At 41.0% G+C, this 26,847-nt stretch overlaps 1 protein-coding gene across 1 annotated transcript; it reads right to left on the reverse strand.

The window, feature by feature from the left end:
• Positions 1-1,250: 1,250 nt before the first annotated feature.
• On the reverse strand, positions 1,251-26,733 carry LOC139447600 (uncharacterized). The gene is made up of 8 exons (XM_071229006.1): positions 26,251-26,733; positions 20,489-20,584; positions 18,158-18,487; positions 13,772-13,994; positions 12,608-12,741; positions 11,867-12,025; positions 8,023-8,169; positions 1,251-5,038 (listed from the first exon to the last, which is right to left on the reverse strand). The coding sequence occupies exons 2-8, from the start codon at positions 20,580-20,582 to the stop codon at positions 4,302-4,304; spliced, it is 1,824 nt and encodes a 607-aa protein (XP_071085107.1). The 5' UTR covers positions 20,583-20,584; positions 26,251-26,733; the 3' UTR covers positions 1,251-4,301.
• Between the last annotated feature and the right edge of the window lie 114 nt (positions 26,734-26,847).

A 26,847-nucleotide genomic window follows, 5' to 3' on the forward strand; every position in this document is an offset into this window, starting at 1 on the left:
ACCCTGCGTATTCGATTATCAAATCAGCAACTTATTTTGAAATAATAAACGGGCATTCCGTCTACCTTGCCAAACTCCACGATGACAGTTACATCATGATCATTTGCCATCACACTTTCTTGTGGAAGTATTGTGGTATTTTTGAGTCCTATAAAATTCTCGAACCCACACGACACCAGTTTGCAGGGACTAGATGAATAGTGTTTTTTAACATTTAACTTAAATACCCACATGTGTAAAAACTAGTGAGTAACAGAAATTTGAATACCCAGATTGAATTACTGATACCCAATGATTTTAAAATGCCTGGGTAAAATACCCACAACACCAAAAGCTTATCTGGAGCTCTGGAGTCCATTTCAAAATTGACACCAGTCACCAGTAACAATGTCTAGACCAAGAATGGGCACTGGAGGAGCATGGTCAACATAAAGTTGGAGGTTGATCTAATAACAAAAAAACAAACTTTCCATAATCATAAGAAATTTCTGCTAAATTCAGAGTCCATGGTACGATTCCGACCATATGATAAGTATGTGTTAATAAAACACTATCAATGCTGATGATACCAGGTGTTTGCTGAGCTTATTCTGCCTCACTACCACATCTATCATAAACACATGCAAAGGCATGAAAAGTCTTTTTCTCATCTAGGGTTTATATTATTTGACAATCATGTGAATGTGAAAAAGGTCTACAAAAATAAAACCATAGCCTTTTGTAACATGTCATTTAGCATCATATTATTGTGTGGATTGGTTGGTTCTGTTGGTTGAAAAACAAAGAAAATACCGGAACAAAGATGGAAGCACAAAAGCCTTATTTCATGAAATAACAAAAAGTCCAGAAAACATGACTGATAATCAATACTTTTTAAGAATTATCAAGAGCCAGTGAGCAACTAAAATGGAAAAAAACACAAAAAAACAGATTGACTCGGATAGTCGGAGCATCTGTAAACCAAAAAAGTGACCATTATTTGTGCTTATGATTCAGGATCTATCAGTTTATGCAGATCTCACCATCACCATCGCCCCCTCCTCTCCATCATATTACTGTGCTTGAAACACCTGCAATACAGGACAGAATTAAGGTTATTTGAGAAAAAAAACCTACCATGTGAATTAGCATGGTAAAAAATATTGCATTTAACCGGGTTTGTAGTTTATTTGAAAACTGTACAATGTAAAGTTGCTGTCGTTGTCATTATCAACAGAACTATCATCCAGAGAAACCTGGTGGCCCAGTCGTCTAAGGCGCTGGGATTTGCTGTTCATGCAGAGTTGCGTCCCTTGGGCACGCCAGAAACCTATGATTGTGGGTTCGAATCCCGGTTCGCCCCGATTATGTTTCAAGGTTTGTCAGCACCATACCCGTGCTCATGGGTTTCACCAAAGTGGTAAACATCTGAGATCTGCATCACTTCGGGCTTTCCTCCCACATTAAGCTGACAGGCTGTGATATAACTGGAATACTGTTAAAAGCGGCATTAAACTCCACTCACTCACTCACTCCAGAGAGACCAATTGGGAATGTATACCAAAATTCGTGTCTCAAAAACTGCAATGCTTGTTAGCATGTCCGACAAGATGTGCTGCATTCACTGTATTAAACACTTCGCTTGTGAAGAGGCGACCAACGGGATTGGGTGGTCAGACTCGCTGACTTGGTTGATTCATGTCAATGTATCCCAATTACGTAGGTCGATGCTCATGATGTTAATCACTGGCTTGTCTGGCTCAGACTAGATTATTTACACACCGCCGTCATATAGCTGGAATCTTGCTGTGTGCAACAAACAAACAAAAAGTATCCTTAAACCTACATTGACTGAGGAGAGTAAGTCAATATTTGCAAATGTGCATTTTAATAATGCTCACAGCCTTTTTTATTTGTGAATTTACAGATTTTTTCTCTCATTTTTAAAACAAAATTAAGCACTTTCAAATAAAAAAATATGGTATTAAAAATATTAATAATAATTCAATGTCAGGATCGCCAAGTTCCTGTACAATTATTTAAACATGCTGTTGTGGCATCTTGTGTCCCGACATGCATAAAAACAGTTTGTGATACCGTATTCAACGTAATAAGTGCCTAGGGCCCTCTCAAAATTAGAAATAGGGGGCTCTTATTCGAATATTATTTTGGTGGAAAAAAACCAGAGTTGAACAAAACATTTCGTGGTTTATGTTGACAGCCTGAAATGTTTATATCCGACAACATAAGGGTGCATATAACACACGAGTGCGTATTATACACGAATAAATAAGTCTTGTGTACATTGATCAATCGGAAGGGGTGCTAATTGGGATTGTTCACAAGCCAATATCTTAGCAAATGTCACTGTCAGCGCTTATAAGAGCAGGGCACTTATTACATCGAATACAGTATATTTTATTGCCAAATCAGTTTTCAGACTCGGTGATAAAGTGTCAATTGAGAATAATTTTTTCTACTGTCAAAGGCTGATCGGTCAGTTTCAGTTGAAGTCATATGACGTCACAGGTGAATTTCAGTTCAGTCTGATTTCATACAACACACGACCCGTGAAGATCTGGGATAGAATAGGTCTTCAGTGACCCATGCTTACCGTAAAAGGCGACTATGCTTGTTGTAAGAGGCAACTAACGGGATCAGGTAGTCAGGCTCGCTGACTTGGTTGATGCATGTCATCGATCCCAATTGCGTGGATCAATGCTCATGATGTCAACCACTGGATTGCCTGGTCCACACTCGATTATTTATGGACGCCGTCATATAGCTGGAATATTGCTGAGTGCTGTGTTAAACAACAAACAAACAAACAATCACGCAACATACATGACATTATGGTTGGGATGGGTAACGTGGGTCCTCGGGTCGGGTCGTTCCTGAAGAGCCTGACCTGTGGCTACTGGCTAGTCATGTGATATCAAGTCCCGTTAAACTGACATGGTTGGTTGCAGATAATTACGTCGGATTAACGAGTATGTCGAAACGAAATAAAGGGTAATCGAAACGAAATATACGGTAATCTAAGCATGTGATAAATATTGTTTTGTTTATCAAAAGCTTATTTTTTTTTATTGTTAAGCAAGTTTATCTCTACAGCCGTTGTAATATGCAGCTCCCAGCAAACTTGTCTCGCATCAAAACACGGGCTGTGTACTCACAGGCAGATGACCACGGAGTACGCTGATCACTGTGTTGGATTAACGAGTGATTAATGAGTGATTTCGGTACTTCGTTGCAAATTAGGTCTTTCGGAGTTGGAGTGCGAGAATATCAGATTAAGAGGTCTAAATATCACTGATTTAATCGTTTAATCGGTTCCCATCATTAGTGTCGGATAAAGCTGATTGTCGGAATAACGAGACGTGACTGTATTGTGTGATGGCAATAACAATAGAACTCCATGGTTACACTGTGATCTGCCAATCTTCAAATTTCTTTCGACTATGCAAACATTCCTTCTGACATTTATATGTTTGAGTAAAGACAAAGCATCATTCAACTTCAGTGAATGCACGATCAGATTGTTTTAAACCTGTATCTGAGATTTGTGCCAGGTCTCTAGTAAATCAATTCCAAGTCGGACATTTTGTACCCTAACTTTGAGGCCAACAGTTGTGTACCACGGTAGGTTGGGTAATAGCGAGTTGTGTACCCGGGTAGGTCGGGTAATAGCGAGTTGTGTACCCGGGTAGGTCGGGTAATAGTGAGTTGTGTATTGGTAGGTCGGGTAATAGCGAGTTGTGTACCCGGGTAGGTCGGGTAATAGTGAGTTGTGTATTGGTAGGTCGGGTAATAGCGAGTTGTGTACCCGGGTAGGTCGGGTAATAGTGAGTTGTGTACCCGGGTAGGTCGGGTAATAGTGAGTTGTGTATTGGTAGGTCGGGTAATAGCGAGTTGTGTACCCGGGTAGGTCAGGTCATAGCGAGTTGTGTACCCGGGTAGGTCAGGTAATAGCGAGTCGTGTACCTGGGTAATATATTTGGACTCGTCCTTGCCCTACACTAATGATTCCATGATTTTTCAGCACCTGTGATTGCGTATTTTCAGCAAGTAAACATAAGCCAGCCTTGCTTGACAATGGTATAAGGATTTATACCAAAACGTCGCCTTTACAGTCAATAAAGAAACTATTATCCATAAATTGTGTCTCGATCCTTTGTCATCTGTCAACTTCAAATATATGACGATCATACTATGTAAAGTCTACATAAAATCATAAATAATTCTACCCCAAGGATGATGGACTTGGTGAAGATGAGGAAACATGTCTTAGAAATTAAATTTCTCAAAATGATGGGGAAATACTAGAAATTATGTACAACTGCTCCTACGCCCCCATCTGATTCCACTGCCGAGTTGTCATGTGATGCATCTTTAAAAGGAATTCTTGATTCGTTCGGCCCTGAGCCAAAACATGGAGACTTTGCATAGCCACTATCGTCTGAAAGTTGCTTCACAAACTGACTACTGCTTGACACACGATCAGAGCGACGCAATGTTGGCCTTGACTTTGAAACAGGTCTAGACTGCACATCGACACTGAACACGTCATCATTACCTTCGCCATCCGCAAAATCTGGATGTTCTGAGTTTGACTTTCTCATTTGAATATCAGGTCCAGAAACTGAAGAAACGGAGTGATCACATCCTCGTAGAAGTGGTGCAGTGCTTGAACTGCTTGTCTGTCTTGCGTTGACACGACCCTTGCGCCCTCCTTCAACACTTCCGCGTGGTTCAGGGAGGGAGGACTTGATGGTGCACAACAAGTTGTCCTTCTGTCGCCTGCTCATGTTCCCTGACCCGTACCACGGGACTGTTTTTAGAACTTTGGGCAGGTCGTTGAGGAAGTTCTCAGCAACCTCTTCCCTCCAGGAAGAGGTGGATCGTTTGTCCTTCATCTCAATGACCACCATGCGGGTGCCGTGGCAGTCTATTGCAACACTCACTAGTAGGTTCATTTCTCCCCCTCTCATCTCGGCCGCATTCAGGACCAGAATCACACTCATACACCGTTCGATCGCATCAACCGGCTCGATCACACCTGTAATACAACAGAACAGACATTCAAAAAACTTCCACAAAGTGAGTGAGGGAGTGAGGGAGTGAGCAGAGCTCCAGATAAGCTTTTGGTGTTGTGGGTATTTTACCCATGCATTTTAAAATCATTGGGTATCAGTAATTCTAGGTGCGTATTCAAATTTCTGTTACCCACTAGTTTTTACACATGTGGGTATTTAAGTTAAATATTTAAAAACACTATTCATCTAGTCCCTGCAAACTGGTGTCGTGTGGGTTCGAGAGCTTTATAGGACTCAAAAATACCACCATACTTCCACAAGAAAGTGTGATGGCAAATTATCATGATGAGTTTGGCAAGGTTGACGGAATGCCAACTTATAATTTCAATATAAGTTGCTCATTTGCTAATCAAATACGCAGGGTTACTTCACAATATTTTGATGATACGCACAAGTTTTATTTTTGTAGCGTATCTGTAATGTTCGTTGCGTATTTGATACGCTTGGATTATATTTTACTGCGTATTTCTGCATTTCTGATGCGTATTTCACGCAGATACGCAGCTTATCTGGAGCTCTGGAGTGAGGGAGTGAGTGAGTTTGGTTTTACGCCGCTTTTAGCAATATTCCAGCAATATCACGGCGGGCGACACCAGAAATGGGCTTCACACATTGTACCCATGTCGGGAATCGAACCCGGGTCTTCGGCGTGACGAGCGAACGCTTTAACCACTAGGCTACCCAACCGCCCCCCGAGTAAGAGAGTTTCATGTAACTTAGATACTTGCAAATAACCATCAAATAATACAAATGTCACATTACAATGAATATTTTATTTCAAATAAAACTAGAATATCAACATAAGTATTTTCTAGTATCAAATGAAATATCAAATTGCCTGTTTGTGAAATACTTTAGATGTTCGCCCAAAAAGTAATAAATTAAATTTTTATGAATTCGTCCATGTTTGGAACGATACAGGATTAAAACATGAATCGATACATGTAAGTGTGTATCGTGTATTGTATTGTTTGAGAATATTTGGAAAGACTGATGTATTTGTGAATCATGACATCCCTAGTGTCACCCCTACCAGAGTTGAAAGCCATTCATTGCATCACACATATGTGGCAGAGTAATATTTTGTACATACAAGTTAGGTTTTAATTCTATTTTAGCTATAGTTTTATACACATTCTTTTTCATATTTGAATTAAGTACATAGTTTATTTACCTGTCTTACTTTTGCCATATAATTGTATTTCAACTTAAACATTAATACCATAGCTTATCTGTTTCATTCAGTCTATTATTTATCCAGCCTTGACTAACCATACCACTGCATGCTTTTCACCCACAGCACTTAGTATCCCACCCCGCGCATAGAGCACTCTATTGTTCTCTGTGGTCACTCACAGCTGACCACAGGTATACCTTTGTTTGCTTGTGATCTGAGGCCGTTGCCAGATTACACTTGATGTATGTACATCATAGTCATTTTGTATATATTGTGAATGGATCTTGTATTCATGGATCTAATCATGCTAATGGATGTGAATATTTCATGGATTTGAAGGTTAGTCATAGTATATTTCTTGTGTGATACTTTATATGTATTTGTGTATTTCTAATTCTAAAGTTAGAAATAAGTTGTGCTTGGTTTATTGCTAATCAGGTTGTGTATTGAATCCACAGTTTAGTGTATTCTGATCATGATTATTTTATATGATAAAGTATTATAAAGCAGTTTCTTTAATTGATAAATAGCTAATTTATCCTAGGCTATTATCATCTTAACTTGAACAATAACTAAATAAAACTAAACCCTAAATAAACTGTAGTAATTCTATACCTCATACCACATTAAGGTAATTGTGTCAATTGTGTACAAGAATGTATGTGTATGTGTGAAAGTGCATTATTTAAGTAATTTGATCAATCCTTATTTTAAATACCTATTTTACTTGTGTGTTGTGTATAATTATAGTGTAAATAGTATCTGCATTAGTTTATACTTTGTCAATGCAGATGTAACTGGCACTATCTTAGAAGCCTTGGTGACACGGCACAGGTTTCACCAGTCTGGTATGTATTGTCTATGTGTTATTCATGAATGTATAAATGTATGTATCTATATATATGCTGACGACGAATATCTTTGTAATTATCATGTATACATAGTATTATACCGTCTAGTGTTATGACAGTAGACATGGTTTATGTTTAGTTTAAACTGATTATAGGGTCATAAGCAGATATAATATATAAATCATTGTACAGGTTACTTCCTACATGAGTAACATTGGTTTCTTGCTAATTGAATGTCCATTAGATGTAAGGCCATTATGTATATTATAACAAAGTCAATGTTCTATGTCTTGTATGCAGTATGTCTCATTATTTATACATTGTTGCAGGCTGTATTTATTCACCATTCTCTTCTAAGAGAATAAACAGCCATCAGCTCACACCCTGTAGCCGTTTGTTGTGTTTACCACCCCGACAACTACCGCTACTACACATAGAGGATATTATATTTATGTTAATGTCATACTATGTTTACGACATGAGTGTCTAAATACCGGAATTTAGGCACGAGTGTCGTAAACATAGTATGACATTAACACGAATATAATGTTCTATATATTACCGAAGAAGATGTCTACATACAGAGACGAATTTAAGTGTTTACCTCCGAGGACAGCAAGACACAACATCAGCGGAACCGCAATTTGTCGAATGTCATTAACAATCTTCAGCTATGAGGTCGTTTCTAGTGTGACGTCATTCTGACATTCTGAGATTTGAATGAGGTCAACAATGCCGTCCGGATGACGGAAACAATACACTGTTGTCTCGTGACATGATATGACCCAAGGGCACGTATGATTTTTATGAACACCGATATGTTTGCCCTCATGGGTGATAAAGAGCGATATTGCTGAAATATTTAACATCTCCCTAAAACAGATTCACTCTCTCACGTGTAATGTAGGCAAACACTCACTTGCAGAATCTGGAATACATTCTCGGGTGAAGACATCGTAGCCTTCATTCTGCAGAGGACGTATAATCTCCTCCTTGGCAAAGTCAGCGATCTTGTCAGAAGTACCATGTATAACAGCAGTGTCGTGGAAATCCTCTTCATTGGGACCTTCAACAAGGAATCAGGGTTGGGAGTCAGTCAGGGTTGGGAATCAGTCAGGGTTGGGAGTCAGTCAGGGTTGGTAATCAGTCAGGGTTGGGAGTCAGTCAGGGTTGGTAATCAGTCAGGGTTGGGAGTCAGTCGGGGTAGGGAATCAGTCAGGGTTGGGAATCTGTCAGGGTTGGGAATCTGTCAGGGTTGGGAGTCAGTCTGGGTTGGGAATCTGTCAGGGTTGGGAGTCAGTCAGAGTTGGGAATCTGTCAGGGTTGGGAATCTGTCAGAGTTGGGAGTCAGTCAGGGTTGGGAGTCAGTCAGGGTTGGGAATCTGTCAGAGTTAGGAATCTGTCAGGGTTGGGAATCTGTCAGGGTTGGGAGTCAGTCAGGGTTGGGAATCTGTCAGAGTTGGAAGTCAGTCGGGGTTGGGAGTCAGTCAGGGTTGGGAATCTGTCAGAGTTGGGAATCTGTCAGAGTTGGGAATCTGTCAGGGTTGGGAGTCACTCAGGGTTGGGAATCAGTCCGGGTTGGGAGTCAGTCAGGGTTGGGAATCTGTCAGGGTTGGGAATCAGTCCGGGTTGGGAATCAGTCAGGGTTGGGAATCATCAGTCAGGGTTGGGAGTCAGTCAGGGTTGGGAATCTGTCAGGGTTGGGAATCTGTCAGGGTTGGGAGTCAGATAGGGTTAGGAATCTGTCAGGGTTGGGAATCAGTCAGGGTTGGGAGTCAGATAGGGTTAGGAATCTGTCAGGGTTGGGAATCTGTCAGGGTTGGGAATCTGTCAGAGTTGGGAGTCAGTCAGAGTTGGGAATCTGTCAGAGTTGGGAGTCAGTCAGAGTTGGGAATCAGTCAGGGTTGGGAGTCAGTCAGGGTTGGGAGTCAGTCATGGTTGGGAATCTGTCAGGATTGGGAGTCTGTCAGAGTTGGGAGTCAGTCAGAGTTGGGAATCTGTCAGAGTTGGGAGTCAGTCAGAGTTGGGAATCAGTCAGGGTTGGGAATCAGTCAGGGTTGGGAGTCTGTCAGGGTTGGGAGTCAGTCAGGGTTGGGAATCTGTCAGGATTGGGAATCTGTCAGGGTTGGGAATCTGTCAGGGTTGGGAATCTGTCAGACTTAGGAGTCAGTCAGAGTTGGGAGTCAGTCAGGGTTGGGAGTCAGATAGGGTTAGGAATCTGTCAGGGTTGGGAATCTGTCAGAGTTGGGAGTCAGTCAGAGTTGGGAATCTGTCAGAGTTGGGAGTCAGTCAGAGTTGGGAATCTGTCAGGGTTGGGAATCTGTCAGAGTTGGGAGTCAGTCAGGGTTGGGAATCAGTCAGGGTTGGGAATCATCAGTCAGGGTTGGGAGTCAGTCAGGGTTGGGAATCTGTCAGGGTTGGGAATCTGTCAGGGTTGGGAATCTGTCAGGGTTGGGAATCTGTCAGGGTTGGGAATCTGTCAGAGTTGGGATTCTGTCAGAGTTGGGAATCTGTCAGGGTTGGGAATCTGTCAGGGTTGGGAATCAGTCATGGTTGGGAATCTGTCAGGGTTGGGAGTCAGTCAGGGTTGGGAATCAGTCAGGGTTGGGAATCAGTCAGGGGTGTACAAGAGTAGTTCTTAAACCATGAACCAATATTAAGGAATTGGGATTCGGAACTTGCCATGGAAACAGGATATAATTTGTAAAAATTCAATTCCTAAACAGCAAATGGCACCACTTTAGTCCGATAAATATATGTACATACCAAGTTTGGATGGAAAACGTTGAATAGTTTTTTAGTTCTGCTCTGGAAACAACACCGACCTCTGTTTAAGCAAAGCTTGACAGCAGTTACCTTACAAACCCTCTATCCCACCTGTCTAGTACTTTACTTTTCACTTTATAGTTTAAACATGCAATTCAAAACTAAAAATACACTAAATGGATCTCTCTGATAAGTATTTTGTAACTATTGGCTACATAACCATGCATATTACTAGGCTTTGTCTAAATATGAGGGGTGGTCGGGTAGCCTAGTGGTTAAAGCGTTCGCTCGTCACGTCGACGACCCGGATTCAATTCCCAACATGCATACAATGTATGAAGCCCATTTCCGGTGTCCCCCGCCATGATATTGCTGAAATATTGCTAAAAGCGGCGTAAAACCATACTCACTCAATCTAAATATGAGCTAATGTAGATGAGCGGTGAATTGCATCGAAAAAAAAAAGTTTTGTAAAACTCCTATTGCATGTGTCAAAGGTAATTAGAATTTCAATTTTCACTTCAATGAGGACCAGTAATCTTCTCTGTGGGACAGTGTCATGGAAAGGAAAGGAAGTAGTCCTTCCACCCAGTAGGACTTTTCACTGATGTGCTTCACTAATGTTCTTGGCCTCCCTGCTTAATTTGGAACACAGCTCTTCAAACAATTCAAGTGAAAGGATATTAACTGGCAAAATTGAAAATACTGAAAGTCTACTAATTTTGGAGTACATGAGTTCATGAATAAATATAATCTTTCGTGAAACACCAAGCAACATGGCTTATCTAGACAAAATTGAAAATACCCTTTTCAATTATTGTTATCATGAGTATTAAATATTGACTTTGTTACTTACTTTATTGCAGAAAGTAAGGCTAAAACAAAATAATAGTCTTGGTTCTCAGGCACTGCCCACATCATCATAAAGTCAGCCGCACGTTTCGTTTTTATTTCCATTTTCCCAACAATAAAAAAATCCTAATACTTAAAACAATGCTTCTTCCCTTGACATATCTGCAATCATCTTCCCAAGGCAAGAGAGTTAACTGACTTTAAAAGTCCAGTTTCCACCCTTGCCGAACTAGGCTGGAATTTTTGGGCTCTATCATAGTTATGTCCCTTCTAAGCCTCTCCTATGGACCAATCAGATTCCACCCTTCGTATCACTTGCATTTGTTTCAAACAAAATGGCGGCGCCCAGTCAAGACGATCTGATCGATAATCAAGATCTATATTGTGATAAAACGGATCTTACATTGCGAAGTACATCAAATCATGTGAGCACCTTGATTAAAAACATGATAAAGATTTGGAAAATATCTGTTGACACAGAGTTGCGGTGCACGTGCTTTGCAAATCCTGCAATCAACTGAAATCTGCATGACAGTTTACGAACCGGATTTCGATTTCATTTCAATCATAGCACCACCAGTGGCTATTCTTAGTGATGTCCCTATTATGTCCCTCCTGTTGACCAATCAGATTCCACCTCTTCTATCACTAGCAATTGCTCCAAACAAAATGGCAATGCCCAGTCAAGACTGTCGATAGAGATCGGCAAGTAAAAATCTATATTGTTTACGAACCGGATGTCTAGTTCATTTCGCGATTTTGATTGGACTATGCATAGTTTGTATGCTTGTTTTTGTAGGGAGCCCCTTACCAAGGTTGATGGTACACAATTGTTTATTTGGTTACATACTAGTTTGAACAAGAAAAAAACAACAACCACTGCCCGCCCACAACATATTTTTAAAAGTCATTGCCTGAGAACCAATTCTTTTTCTTTTTTAAGCCTAAATGTTTGTTTTTTCTATAATTTGGACGTGTGTTTATTTTTAAAATTTTGTTCAATGTGATTGCATAATATCTGTAAACAGGCATTTACACATACAGGCTTAGCATGTCTGCAAATCCTAAACTGAATTTCATCTAAATGTGCAAAGTGTCAATTTTCACAAACAAACTATCAAACCCTAAATAACAGAGAAACCTACCTCTGACAAGCAGGTGGCCACGCATCCTGTGATATCTGTAGTCAACCTGAGGCTTGTAACACCAGTAGACAACCACTGCTGTCCCCAGAAGAAGAGCAAGACCCCCCACAACCCCCAAACTGACGACTATCTCCATCAGCTTCAACTTCTCCTTGACATCTGAAACACAGGATCAGGGATTCGCATCACCAGCGCCTTTCCCCACTAAAGGGGTGTGGGGGGGGGGGGGGGGGGGGGCACAGAAAATGAAACAAGGGTATAGTTGACACACAGCATCTTTCCACACTGATTGTTGTTGTTTGTTTGTTTGCTGTTTAACGCCGCACTCAGCAATATTCCAGCTATGTGACGGCGGTCTGTAAATAATCAAGTCTGGACCAGACAGTCCAGTGATTAATATCATGAGCATCGATCCATGCAATTGGGTTCCATGACATGCATCAACCAAGTCAGCGAGGCTGACCACCCGATCCCGTTAATCGCCTCTTACGACAAGCATAGTCGCCTTTTACGGCAAGCATGGGGCATAGAAAATGAAAAAATATGACATGAAATGTGTGGGGGGGGGGGAGGGGGAGGGGATAGAGGGATGTCAAAAATGAAAATGATTTGACATAAAAGATGTGTGTCTCTTTGTATTAGGGTTAGGGCTGAGTGAGTGAGTGAGTGAGTGAGTGAGTGAGTGATTGAGTGAGTGAAACCAAAGAGAAATTTGGACACAAAGTTAGAAAACAAAATTACCTTGCTTGTGTATTGTCAGGTTCCATGTGAGTACACTGGTGTTTGTTGATAGATGACAGATATAAGTCTGATTGAAGTCTGACATTCTCACTCCGTTCACTGTCAGTATAGAGCTAACTGTTGTATCTTCAACTCTGGAATTAACAAATATACATCGTATGACATTGATGTCAGTGTAGAGGTAACGGTTGTATCTTCAACTCTGGAAATAACAAATATACATAGTATGACATTGATGTCAGTATAAAGTTAACTGTTGTATCTGACAGACCTGCAAAGTTTCATGAAAAAATATGTAACGGTTTTTGATTTATGCTCCGGGAACAAAACGTGATGGATGGACGGACAGAGCCCGTTTCTATATCCCCCGCCCAACGAAGTTATATAATTACCATACTACATGTACTTTGCTAATCTCTTGTGTGTTGTGGAATGAGTCATGCTTTTTAAGGTTTGAAGTCATCAAACAGTGGGTTATGTACAGCAATTTATTATTAATTTATGCAACAGTGGCAGTAGACTGGCCATGTTTCAACTTTGAAACATTTTTGGGACCAGGATGCAACCTGTTTGGGTCTTTTGTGTCTTCCCTAGGTAAGGGAGTTAACTGACTATAAAGTCTAGTTTCCACCCTTGCAGAACTAGGCTGGTATTCCGGAGTTACATTTTGGTCCGACTAATGAGTCTTCATAGTCCAATCAAAATTGCGAAACGAACTGGACATCCGGTTCGTAAACAATATAGATTTCAACGTGCAGATCTAGGCTGGAACGCCACAAACAGGGCGTTGACAGATAGTTTGGAAATCTTTTCATGTTTTCAATCAAGGTGCTCAAGTGATTTGATCCACTTTGCGAGGTAAGAACCGTTTTATTACTTGACTGGGCGCTGTCATTTTGCTTGAAGCTATTGCAAGTGACAGAAGAGGTGGAATTTGATTGGTCAGTAGGAGGGACATAGAAGGGACATCACTCGTAACAGCCAGTGGTGGTGCTATGATCGAGCTTGAAAATTGCAGCTTAGTTCGTCAAGGGTGGAAACTGGACTTTAAAAGTCAGTTAACTCCCTTGCCTCAGGAAGATGGTTTTTTTGGTGCAACCTGGTTTTCATGTCAACATGGTGCAAGTTAAAGCAAGTTCCTTAAATCGAAACCTGGCTACCTACCCATGACTGAAGACAATCCTGTAATGTTTATCCACATCAGGGAGAAGGGGATGGGCCTTGCCATCTGGGGACACACGGGACCAGTTGGCATGGCGATCCTTATCAGCTGTTGGACATCCGAAGTTTCCACCACAGGTCAAGGTCAAGTTGCTGCCTATGACTGCTTTCTGAGTGAGGCCAGGCTGCTCGAACACTTGGATGGTGCCATGAAGGTCATCACAGTCTGAAGCAAGTCACACTGCGTTAAATACATGTCAGTCCACCGTGTCTAAACATTGTTTGTTTGTAGTTTAACGTGCACAATATTCCAGCTATATGACGCGGTCTGAAAATAATCGAGTCTGGACCTGACAATCCAGTGATTGACATCATGAGCATTCATCCACGCAATTGGGATCAGACATGCATCAACCAAATCAGCAAGTCTGACCACCCGATCCCGTTAGTCGCTTCTTACGACAAGCATAGTCGCCTTTTAAAGCAAGCATGGGTTGCTGAAGACCTATTCTACTCAGATCTTCACGGGTCTAACCATTAGAAATGGGGGTGGGCTAAACTATACCACTAAACATTTGATAGGGGTATTCTGAGTGTCCAGAAAGGGATGAATCTGACTGGCTGTTTGGACATATTGCCATCAAGGTCATCACCGAGGGAGGCAAGTGTATTAAATACTAGGGGTGAAAAGACATATCAGTGCACTCGTGCATTGTGACTTTTACATGTCAATACAATACACAATACATTTTTCTCAGTATCGATATAAGGCAATACACTTGCTGAAATAAATTACTTACTCCGGGAATTCGTTTATTGACCCCTGACGTTTTTATCAGTCAGATAATGGAAAATGTGTTGCAATTAGCGTTTCAAGTTCACTACCAAAAAAAGCCACTACGATCATGTGTCTACAGCTAGCTTTTCCTTTTGAAGCAGCTCTGAAATATTTATTGTCAAGAAGTTTCCATGCAATTTGACGTGAATATGTGTATTGCAATACGCATCGTATCACGACCTGTGTATCATGATACGTATTGTATCGTTACCTTGCAGTATCGTTTCACCCCTATTAAATACATCTTTGTCCACCATGTCTAATCATTGAAATGATAGTTGGCTAAACTTTTCTACTAAACATTTGATAGGTTTATTCTGAGTGTTCAGATGGGGTTAAATCTGACTCGATGTTTGGACATGTTGGCGTGCGAACAGGATGGGATTTGAGCTGGAACTGACGCACGTTAAGCTTGACATTTCAAATAATAATACTGTAAAACGTGAAATTAATGCATCTCCAAAAGAATGTGACTGCTGGCCCCTAGCAAAATTAGCGACTCAATATGAATGCGACACACCCTCCTCTCAAGTGGATTTATATCTGAACAAAACGTCTTCTGTCAGGTTTACAGGAGAATCCTCACCTTAATCCAACCTTACATTAATCCAATCACACACCAAATAGCACCGCTTATCAGCAAATTCGCAGAAGATATTACATAGAATAAACAGCGGATGTTTTTGTTGAGACAGTGAATGGGAAGAAGTAAATATTTGTCGCATACAGGCTTCACGTCTCTCCCAAAATGATGATAAGAATGTATTTTAAGTCAGTGCTCATGCTGGCTTTTGAAAATGACTTCAAAAGGGACCTGTCCCACCCAATTTTTGTCGACGATTTTCAATATACGTTGTAGAGTGAGTGAGTTTGGTTTCACGCCGCTTTTAGCAATATTCCAGCAATATCACGGCGGGGGACACCAGAAATGGGCTTCACACATTGTACCCATGTCGGGATTTGAACCTGGGTCTTCGGCGTGACGAGCGAACGCTTTAACCACTAGGCTACCCGACCGCCCCTATAAGTTGTAGAAGGATCATGTGAGGTGCATGGGGTTTTATGCATCCCACGTTAGGTTTAATATAAAACCTAACGCAGGAGGCGAGTGGTATGAAACCCCATGTACCCTGAGTGATCCTGCTACAACGAATATATCTTACCGACATGTTTTAATATGACATTGTAAAATAATTCAAATATATTCCAAATTGATAGAAAACAGCTGCTCGATTGAGCTGAAGTTACCTCGTGCTATGACACCCATCGTCACATGACATCCATTGGTTCGGAAAAGTGTGCAGATTTTTGCTTTGAAGTAGGGCATAAAGGATTTCTCCTTTCTCTCAGAAAATCACATGCAGCCTGTAGTGTTTGTGGCAGGGTATACAAGATTTATTCCCCTGCTGAGACACTTATTAACCTCATAGGTGGGTTACACAGTATTTTATAAAGATCACGTGGACCAATCAGATCTCATCAATCTGACATGGAGGTATGATAAGAGACCTTATTTGCCGGTCCACAGGGACTGGCAGTCAAAAGAATTACTGGTCTAAGCCTAATTTTACTGGTACAAAACTGGTAATTACTGGTAAACGTGAGCACTGTACGCTCACTAAAATGCGTGAGCCTGAACAATACCACTCCACTCAGTGATACTGTGCCAGCTCACACTCTTAGGAGGCAACAACGTATAGAAATGGTTACTTTTGTTTATTTTGAAATGAAGCTTGCCATGCATCATGTCCAGCCCAAATCGCATGCTATTCGAACACCAACATCTTCGAACAACCGGTCAGATTTATCACATACCTGGATACTCAGAATATCCCCAACTGTTCGATCTGATGCGTATCACGATACTTGCACATGCTCTTATCGGTGGTGTGTAAGCCATCTCTTTCATAGACAAAATGGCCAAATACCTGGCACACTAACAATTTACTGTTGGAAGTGTCAGGTATGGCACAATGGATGATTATATTTACGTTTTCACTTGCAACTACAACACCTCCACTACCTGCAACTACAACACCTCCATCTTACCTCCAACTACAACATCCCCATCTTACCTGCAACTACAACATCCCCCCTACCTGCAACTACAACATCCCCCCTACCTGCAACTACAACATCCCCCCTACCTGCAACTACAACATCCCCATCTTACCTGCAACTACAACATCCCCCCTACCTGCAACTACAACATCCCCACTACCTGCAACTACAACATCCCTGTCTTACCTGCAACTACAACATCCCCCCTACCTGCAACTACAACATCCCCATCTTACCTGCAACTACAACATCCCCATCTTACCTGAAACTACAACATCCCCATCTTAACTGCAACTACAACATCCCCCCTACCTGCAACTACAACATCCTCATCTTAACTGCAACTACAACATCCCCCCTACCTGCAACTACAACATCCCCATCTTACCTGAAACTACAACATCCCCATCTTAACTGCAACTACAACATCCCCCCTACCTGCAACTACAACATCCCCATCTTACCTGCAACTACAACATCCCCCCTACCTCCTACCTGCAACTTCAACATCCCCCCTACCTGCAACTACAACATCCCCATCTTACCTGCAACTACAACATCCCCATCTTAACTGCAACTACAACATCCCCCCTAACTGCAACTACAACATCCCCCCTACCTGCAACATCCCCATCTTACCTGCAACTACAACATCCCCGTCTTACCTGCAACTACAACATCCCCCCTACCTGCAACTACAATATCCCCGTCTTACCTGCAACCACAACATCCCCACTACCTGCAACATCCCCATCTTACCTGCAACTACAACATCCCCATCTTACCTGCAACTACAACATCCCCCCTACCTCCTACCTGCAACTACAACATCCCCCCTACCTGCAACTACAACATCCCCATCTTACCTGCAACTACAACATCTCCATCTTACCTGCAACTACAACATCCCCCCTACCTGCAACTACAACATCCCCATCTTACCTGCAACTACAACATCCCCATCTTACCTACAACTACAACATCCCAGTGTTACCTGCAACTACAACATCCCCATCTTACCTACAACTACAACATCCCAGTCTTACCTGCAACTACAACATCCCCACTACCTGCAACTACAACATCCCCCCTACCTGCAACTACAACATCCCCCCTACCTGCAACTACAACATCCCCCCTACCTGCAACTACAACATCCCCCCTACCTGCAACTACAACATCCCCCCTACCTGCAACTACAACATCCCCATCTTACCTGCAACTACAACATCCCCCCTACCTGCAACTACAACATCCCCCCTACCTGCAACTACAACATCCCCACTACCTGCAACTACAAGATCCCCATCTTACCTGCAACTACAACATCCCCATCTTACCTGCAACTACAACACCTCCACTACCTGCAACTACAACATCCCTATCTTACCTGCAACTACAACATCCCCCCTACCTGCAACTACAACATCCCCATCTTACCTGCAACTACAACACCTCCACTACCTGCAACTACAACATCCCTATCTTACCTGCAACCACAACGTGGAACCTCCTCTGTATGTATTGTTGCGTGTCGGCGTTCGATGCATTGCACAAGTACCATCCCGTGTCAGTATCGGTGTTGGTACTGATGATGCACAGAGTCTGGTTGCTCCCACTCAGCGCATGGTAGGGGTCCACACCACCTGCACACAACTCGCATGACGTCCACGGCCAAGGCTGCCGCGGACTGCTCCTGTTGTGGCTGAAGTACCACTCCATGTCCGTGAATCCATCTGCACAGCAATCCATGGCCAAGTATTGACCAGGTTGACGAAACGGGTGTAAGTCGGTGTCATTGTCAATAAATTGAAGGGAAGCTGAAACAGATAATCCTGGGTGAGTGAATGTTGTTTTATGCCAGTCGGCAATATTACGGATACGTCACTCTGGCTTGTAAAGATTCATGTCTGGACCAGACAAACCAGTGATTGACAGCATGGGGAACAACTACAACATGAGTGAGTGAATGTTGTTTTATGCCAGTTGGCAATATTACATCTATGTCATGGTGGCTTGTGAATGATCAAGTCTGGACCAGACAAACCAGTGATTGATAGCATGAGGACCAGTGATATTCTAGATATATCACAGACGTCTATAAATGAGCTAAGCATAAGCCATTATCCTGGGGGCAGTCGGGTAGCCTTGTGGTTAAAGTGTTCGCTCGTCACACCGAAGACCCGGGTTCAATTCCCAACATGGGTAAAAATATGTCTGAAGCCCATTTCTGGTGTCCCCCACCGTGATATTGCTGGAATATAGCTAAAAGCGGCATAAAACCATACTCACTCACTCACTCAATTATCCTGGCTGTTGGGGATGACTGTTAAATAAATGGGAGTTTATGCTGCAATCTGATTGGATGAAAATAAATTGTTAGTCGGGATTCCAAACCAGGGAATCATCGGGACTATTTATGTGTATTACATTAGCACTTTTCTTGTTAAGTATCCTTTTTCATTTTCCCAAATTTCCAAAAACTATTTTGTCCCTTTGGTGAATGGATATCGAATGCATTCTTTATTAAGTTTCATCTTTTAATATTAATATAAAAACAAATTTTGCGTTGTTTTTCTTCCTCAACATCATTCTCAAGCCCCCGTGACGTATATGTAACATTGCTGTCTGGCATAAAACAACATTCACTAACAGAGATAAAAAAAAGTAAAAAATAATTTAAAACTCATTGTTAATAACAAAAATAATGGATAATTACGCTCAATAAAACCATAACACTTACCTGTATCAATTCATTCAATTTTGTTAACGAGAAGGGATGTAACGATATGACTATGACCTGATATGACATGTATTACATCAAAGCAATTTGGGATGTATTTTAAAATTTCATGGGGTATGATAAACAGCATTAAAATGGTTTGAAACTTTCTACATATCTGGACTATTTGAAAATAAATATTATTTCAATCAATTTTATTCAAATTTCAGATAAAACTGGACTTTTTACACCAGCTAGGAAAAGACTAGGACAAATTTTAAGTCTTAATATTATGTACATTGTACAATGTAGATATAGCATAAATTGATAAGGATAAAAATTGTTCACTTAATGCATTAGGTATGGCCCATTTTGCCAACAAAGTCATCACATATCTGTTTTAAATGTCCCATGTATGAAACGATATAGGATTAAAATATGAATCTATACAGGAGTAAAATATGAATTGATACAGGAAAGTGGTATTGCATACCATACCGTCTGATGTATAGGTGAATTGTGACATCCTTCAACGGTTGAAACTAACATTTTTGGTCCACTAGTCCTTATAATGCTAACATGCAACAAAATCCTTAAAAATGGCAAATATCTACTAGTCCTTATGATACCTTCACTATTGGGCAGTTTGGCAAGGACTACAGGACAAGGGCCAATTTCTAACACTGTCCTAGCTATAGGACCGACCCTTTGATATTCTGGGGTGGTGGTTGGGCCTTGGGTTTGATCTGCACCTACAGACCCTGAAACAAATATATCCAATATATCCCAAGCAAGTCTATAATAGTTGGCAAGTCTAGATTACTGCAGGTTCTGAGAACTGTCTCCTGACCCCCTTTTATTTTATCATTTTAAGATAATTTTACAACTGTTCTGTTAAAAAAAATTAATTTCAAGACAAGATGGTAGTCTACTGGGTGCAGATATTTGGGGTGGGTGGGGGTTGAAGCGTTCTCTCGTCATGACAAAGACCTTGGTTCAGATCCCAAAATATGTACAGTGTGTGAAGCCCATTTCTGGTGGCCCTGTCGTACAATTGCTGGAATATTGCAAAAGAGAGTTGAAAACCATGCTCACTCACCTGACGTGTTAACAGTACTACTACACTTGGATGTACAGTCTGCAGAAATGCTCATTGATTGCAAGGTCAAGGCCAAAGCAAGAGTGGACCACATGCCTGAAAACAAACACAAAAAATGTCAGCTATATTCCCACGAGTAACATACAGATATCAGCTATATTCCCCCGAGTAAGATAAACAGATGATATCAGCTATATTCCCCCGAGTAACATAAACAGAAGATATCAGCTATATTCCCCCAGAGTAACTAAAACAGATGATATCAGCTATATTCCTGCCGAGTAATATAAACAGATGATATCAACGATATTCCCCCGAGTAACATAAACAGATGAAATCAGCTATATTCCCCCGAGTAACATAAACAGATGATATCAGCTATATTCCCCCGAGTAACTTAAACAGATGATATCAGCTATATTCCCCCGAGTAACATAAACAGATGATATCAGCTATATTCCCCCGAGTAACATAAACAGATGATATCAGCTATATTCCCCCGAGTAACATAAACAGATGATATCAGTTATAATCCCCCGAGTAACATAAACAGATGATATCAGCTATATTCCCCCGAGTAACATAAACAGATGATATCAGCTATATTTCCAAGAGTAACATAAACAGATGATATCAACGATATTCCCCCGAGTAACATAAACAGATGATATCAGCTATATTCCCCCGAGTAACATAAACAGAGGATATCACCTATATTCCCCCGAGTAACATAAACAGATGACATCAGTGATATTCCCCTGAGCAACTTAAACAGATGATATCAGCTATATTCCCCCAAGTAACTTAAACAGATGATATCAGCTATATTCCCCCAGAGTAACATACACAGATGTCAGTGACATTCCCAAAGAGTAGCATACACAGAAGATATCAGCTATATTCCCCCTGAGTAACATAAACAGAAGATGTCAGTGACATTCCCCCTGAGTAACAAACAGATGATATCAGCTATATTCCCCCTGAGTAACAAACAGATGATATCAACTATATTCCCGCCGAGTAACATACAGAAGATGTCAGCTATATTCCCGCCGAGTAACATACACAGAAGATTCAGTGATATTCCCCCTGAGTAACATACACAGATGATATCAGCTATATTCCCCTAAGTAGCATAAACAGATGATATCAGCTATATTCCCCCGAGTAACATACACAGATGTCAGTGACATTCCCCAAGAGTAACATACACAGAAGATATCAGCGACATTCCCACCTAGTAACAAACAGATGATATCAGCTATATTCCCCAGAGTAACATAAACAGAGGATATCAGCTATATTCCCCAGAGTAACTTAAACAGAGGATATCAGCTATATTCCCCCGAGTAACATAAACAGATGATATCAGCTATATTTCCCCGAGTAACATAAACAGATGATATCAGCTATATTCCCCCAGAGTAACATAAACAGATATTCCCCCAGAGTAACATAAACAGATGATATCAGCTATATTCCCCCGAGTAACATAAACAGATGATATCAGCTATATTCCCCCAAGTAACTTAAACAGATGATATCAGCTATATTCCCCCGAGTAACATACACAGATGTCAGTGACATTCCCAAAGAGTAACATACACAGAAGATATCAGCTATATTCCCCCAGAGTAACATAAACAGAAGATGTCAGTGACATTCCCCCAGAGTAACATACAGATGATATCAGCTATATTCCCGCCGAGTAACATACAGAAGATGTCAGCTATATTCCCGCCGAGTAACATACACAGAAGATTCAGTGATATTCCCCCTGAGTAACATACGCAGATGATATCAGCTATATTCCCCTAAGTAGCATAAACAGATGATATCAGCTATATTCCCCCGAGTAACATACACAGATGTCAGTGACATTCCCCAAGAGTAACATACACAGAAGATATCAGCGACATTCCCACCTAGTAACAAACAGATGATATCAGCTATATTCCCCCAGAGTAACATACACAGATGTCAGTGACATTCCCAAAGAGTAGCATACACAGAAGATATCAGCTATATTCCCCCAGAGTAACATAAACAGAAGATGTCAGTGACATTCCCCCAGAGTAACTTACACAGAAGATATTAGCTTTATTCCCACCTAGTGACATACAGAAGATTCGGTGATATTCCCCCTGAGTAACATACACAGAAGATATCAGCTATATTCCCGCAGAGTAACATACAGAAGATTCAGCGACATTCCCACCGAGTAACAAACAGATTATATCAGCTATATTCCCGCCGAGTAACATACAGAAGATTCAGTGATATTCCCCCTGAGTAACATACACAGAAGATGTCAGCTATATTCCCGCCGAGTAACATACACAGAAGATTCAGTGATATTCTCCCTGAGTAACATACACAGATGATATCAGCTATATTCCCCTAAGTAGCATAAACAGATGATATCAGCTATATTCCCCCGTGTAACATACACAGATGTCAGTGACATTCCCCAAGAGTAACATACACAGAAGATATCAGCGACATTCCCACCTAGTAACAAACAGATGATATCAGCTATATTCCCCAGAGTAACATAAACAGATGATATCAGCTATATTCCCCCGAGTAACATAAACAGAGGATATCAGTGATATTCCCCCGAGTAACATAAACAGATGATATCAGTGATATTCCCCTGAGCAACTTAAACAGATGATATCAGCTATATTCCCCCAAGTAACATAAACAGAGGATATCAGTGATATTCCCCCGAGTAACATAAACAGATGATATCAGTGATATTCCCCTGAGCAACTTAAACAGATGATATCAGCTATATTCCCCCAAGTAACTTAAACAGATGATATCAGCTATATTCCCCCAGAGTAACATACACAGATGTCAGTGACATTCCCCCTGAGTAACTTACACAGAAGATATCAGCTATATTCCCGCCGAGTAACATACAGAAGATTCAGTGATATTCCCCCTGAGTAACATACACAGAAGATATCAGCTATATTCCCGCAGAGTAACATACAGAAGATTCAGCGACATTCCCACCGAGTAACAAACAGATTATATCAGCTATATTCCCGCCGAGTAACATACAGAAGATTCAGTGATATTCCCCCTGAGTAACATACACAGAAGATGTCAGCTATATTCCCGCCGAGTAACATACACAGAAGATTCAGTGATATTCCCCCTGAGTAACATACACAGATGATATCAGCTATATTCCCCTAAGTAGCATAAACAGATGATATCAGCTATATTCCCCCGAGTAACATACACAGATGTCAGTGACATTCCCCAAGAGTAACATACACAGAAGATATCAGCGACATTCCCCCGAGTAACATACACAGATGTCAGTGACATTCCCCAAGAGTAACATACACAGAAGATATCAGCTATATTCCCGCCGAGTAACATACAGAAGATTCAGTGATATTCCCCCTGAGTAACATACACAGAAGATGTCAGCTATATTCCCGCCGAGTAACATACACAGAAGATTCAGTGATATTCCCCCTGAGTAACATACACAGATGATATCAGCTATATTCCCCTAAGTAGCATAAACAGATGATATCAGCTATATTCCCCCGAGTAACATACACAGATGTCAGTGACATTCCCCAAGAGTAACATACACAGAAGATATCAGCGACATTCCCCCGAGTAACATACACAGATGTCAGTGACATTCCCCAAGAGTAACATACACAGAAGATATCAGCGACATTCCCACCTAGTTACAAACAGATGATATCAGCTATATTCCCCAGAGTAACATAAACAGATGATATCAGCTATATTCCCCCGAGTAACATAAACAGATGATATCAGCTATAATCCCCCGAGTAACATAAACAGATGATATCAGCTATATTTCCCCGAGTAACATAAACAGATGATATCAGCTATATTCCCGCCGAGTAACATAAACAGATGATATCAGCTATATTTCCCCGTGTAACATAAACAGATGATATCAGCTATATTCCCCCGAGCAACTTAAACAGATGATATCAGCTATATTCCCCCCAAATAACAAACACAGAAGATATCAGCTATATTCCCCCAGAATCGAGGCTCATGATTTCAATCACTGGAATGTCTGGTCCAGACTCGATTATTTACAGACCGCTGTCATATAGCTGAAATATTGATGAGTGCCACTTTAAACAAAAAACCAACCAACCACACCAAGAAACAAACAAAACTAGGTACTGAATTTATCATCCATGCTTTTTCCGCTGGCAATCTCTTTCTATGAAATTTCAGATAAATTCAAGTCAATGAAACTACATATAGTGTTACTGCTCTCAAGGAATCGGATGCGTCTTACCGTTTGAAAAGCTGTACGAGCGCATTTTTATCCCCCCGGCATATAATGTGGGGGGATATAGCTATGGGCATGTCCATCCGTCCGTCTGTCAGAATCGTTTCCGGAGCAGAACTCGAAAACCATTAAATATTTCTTCATCAAACTTTGCATTTTTATCACTTAAGTGGTGAAGTTGTGCCTTTTGCTATTTTTTGGAATTTTTCCAATTTTTTCATTTTCCAATTTTCATGAAAGCATGCTGGACGTAGGCCAACTTTGTGAGTGATGTTTGCTTCTGGAGCAGAACTCCGAAACTGTTAAAAATTTCTTCATCAAACTTTGCATTTATATCACTCAAGTGGTGAAGTTGTGCCTTTTGCTATTTAGGAATTTTAGAATTTTTTATTTTTTTTATGTTTCCATGGCAACAAGTTGGACTTAGGTTCTATAAAGGTGGTGTTCATTTCCAAAGCGTAACTCAAAAATCGTTAAATAATTTCTTACAAAACTTTGCATGTCTACCAGGCACATACTAAACTGGTGCCTTTTGCTATTTAAGAAAGTTATTTTTTAATTTTTTTTACGTTTCCATTGCAACAAGTTGGAATCAAGTTTTAAGATGGGGTGGGTTCACTTATGGAGTATATATAACAAATAAACTGTTAAATATTTCCTTGCCAAACATTGCATGTCTATATATAAAGCACATACTGAACTGGTGCCATTTGATATTCAGGAGTTTTAGAAATGTATTTTAGAATTTCCATTGCAGCTATTTTGACATGGGCAAAGAGAAATGTTGGGTCAGTTACCTGGTTTGGGACCATAAAGTGTTAAAATGGGCGGGGGATATAGATGACTTTGTTGACTATACGCTTGTTTAGTTATTGTTTCTTGTAATTTGTCATTTGTTTGCATAAAAAAACAACCACAGAAACACTCATGTTTTACTTTCCATTTCATATGGATGCGACCATGGTGGATCTTTTGTGGGTAAACAATGTATGCTTCTTTAAGAACATTCAACTCTTGACTAATTACATACAGAATTGAACATTTACTTGTGGTTACTTTACAGACAGCTGCCGGGGGGGTGGGGGGGTTATGTCATCCCTCTGATGACTCTTGTTTATCACTTGTCAAAACAGTAATTGGAGCACCTTTAGAATACAGCACCACATGCAATATCGCGAGAAGACGATTCTCTGGGGTTGCATGTCATTAGTTTGAAAGGGTTTCTGGTGCTGAATTCTAAAGGTAGGCCCAGAAATTGAGAGCCATGTGATAATGGATCACGACACTGCCAGCGACGCTCGCGGTGGCCTTGTCGTGTTCTGTACTGCGCCAACCGTTATATCACTGATTACAGATTACAAGTAATCCGTCGCGTGGGGGGTTTGGGGCAAGACGGGGTATTCCCCTCAATCTATATCACGTGAAAGGACTCGCCGCGCGCCAATCTTACCTTTCGAGTTGCACCAATTCCCGCCAATCAACCACCAAGATTTAGGAACCAGCCAGAACAATCAGAAGTTCTGCTGCTCCGCGTGTGACGTCCCTCTCGACGCTGGTGCCGCCGTTCACCATTCAGACAGGTGATTGTCCGATTATGTGGACGAATTATCAAGAAATTCAGTCATACTTTCACTTTGTGTTCTACACAACACATCAAATCTGAAACTTGACTTGAGATAGGTCGTCTGCTCCGCACATCGACTGAAGTCAGGCTTACTTCCGTGTTCGTATCACTCAGGAGTGTCATATGGGTCACGCCTGACTCACGGGAGTACTCAAGTCACATATCCGCCTGTGCATGTTTTCTGACAATATCCGAGGCAGACAACACCTTCAGATTTCACGTAAAGACAAAGGTATGCTTTGACAATGTGTCGTTTTGTTTCAGACTGCGTAGATCTACCTGAAATGACTCGCAAATTAAGCGCGTGATTATCAATTCTAAAATGTTTCTCAATTTCACTTTAACGCAATTTACGGCGACTTGTTGGCAATGCTTTAGTTAATGAACGGTGTAGATTAAATGCATATAATTTGCAGAAGCCGT

This window comes from Haliotis cracherodii, unplaced genomic scaffold, assembly GCF_022045235.1.
Source record: "Haliotis cracherodii isolate W230 unplaced genomic scaffold, xgHalCrac1.p SCAF_7, whole genome shotgun sequence".
NCBI classification, from domain to species: Eukaryota; Metazoa; Mollusca; class Gastropoda; order Lepetellida; family Haliotidae; genus Haliotis; species Haliotis cracherodii.

What these genes read in the sequence shown, in the direction of transcription:
- LOC139447600 (XM_071229006.1), bottom strand. Translation starts at nt 20,582, where the DNA reads ATGTGGTCCACTCTTGCTTTGGCCTTGACCTTGCAATCAATGAGCATT. An exon ending in TAGTACTGTTAACACGTCAG is followed by an intron (nt 18,488 to 20,488) that starts GTGAGTGAGCAT and finishes TATCTGTTTCAG; the next exon opens with CTTCCCTTCAATTTATTGAC. An exon ending in AGGATTGTCTTCAGTCATGG is followed by an intron (nt 12,742 to 13,771) that starts GTAGGTAGCCAG and finishes TGTTAATTCCAG; the next exon opens with AGTTGAAGATACAACAGTTA.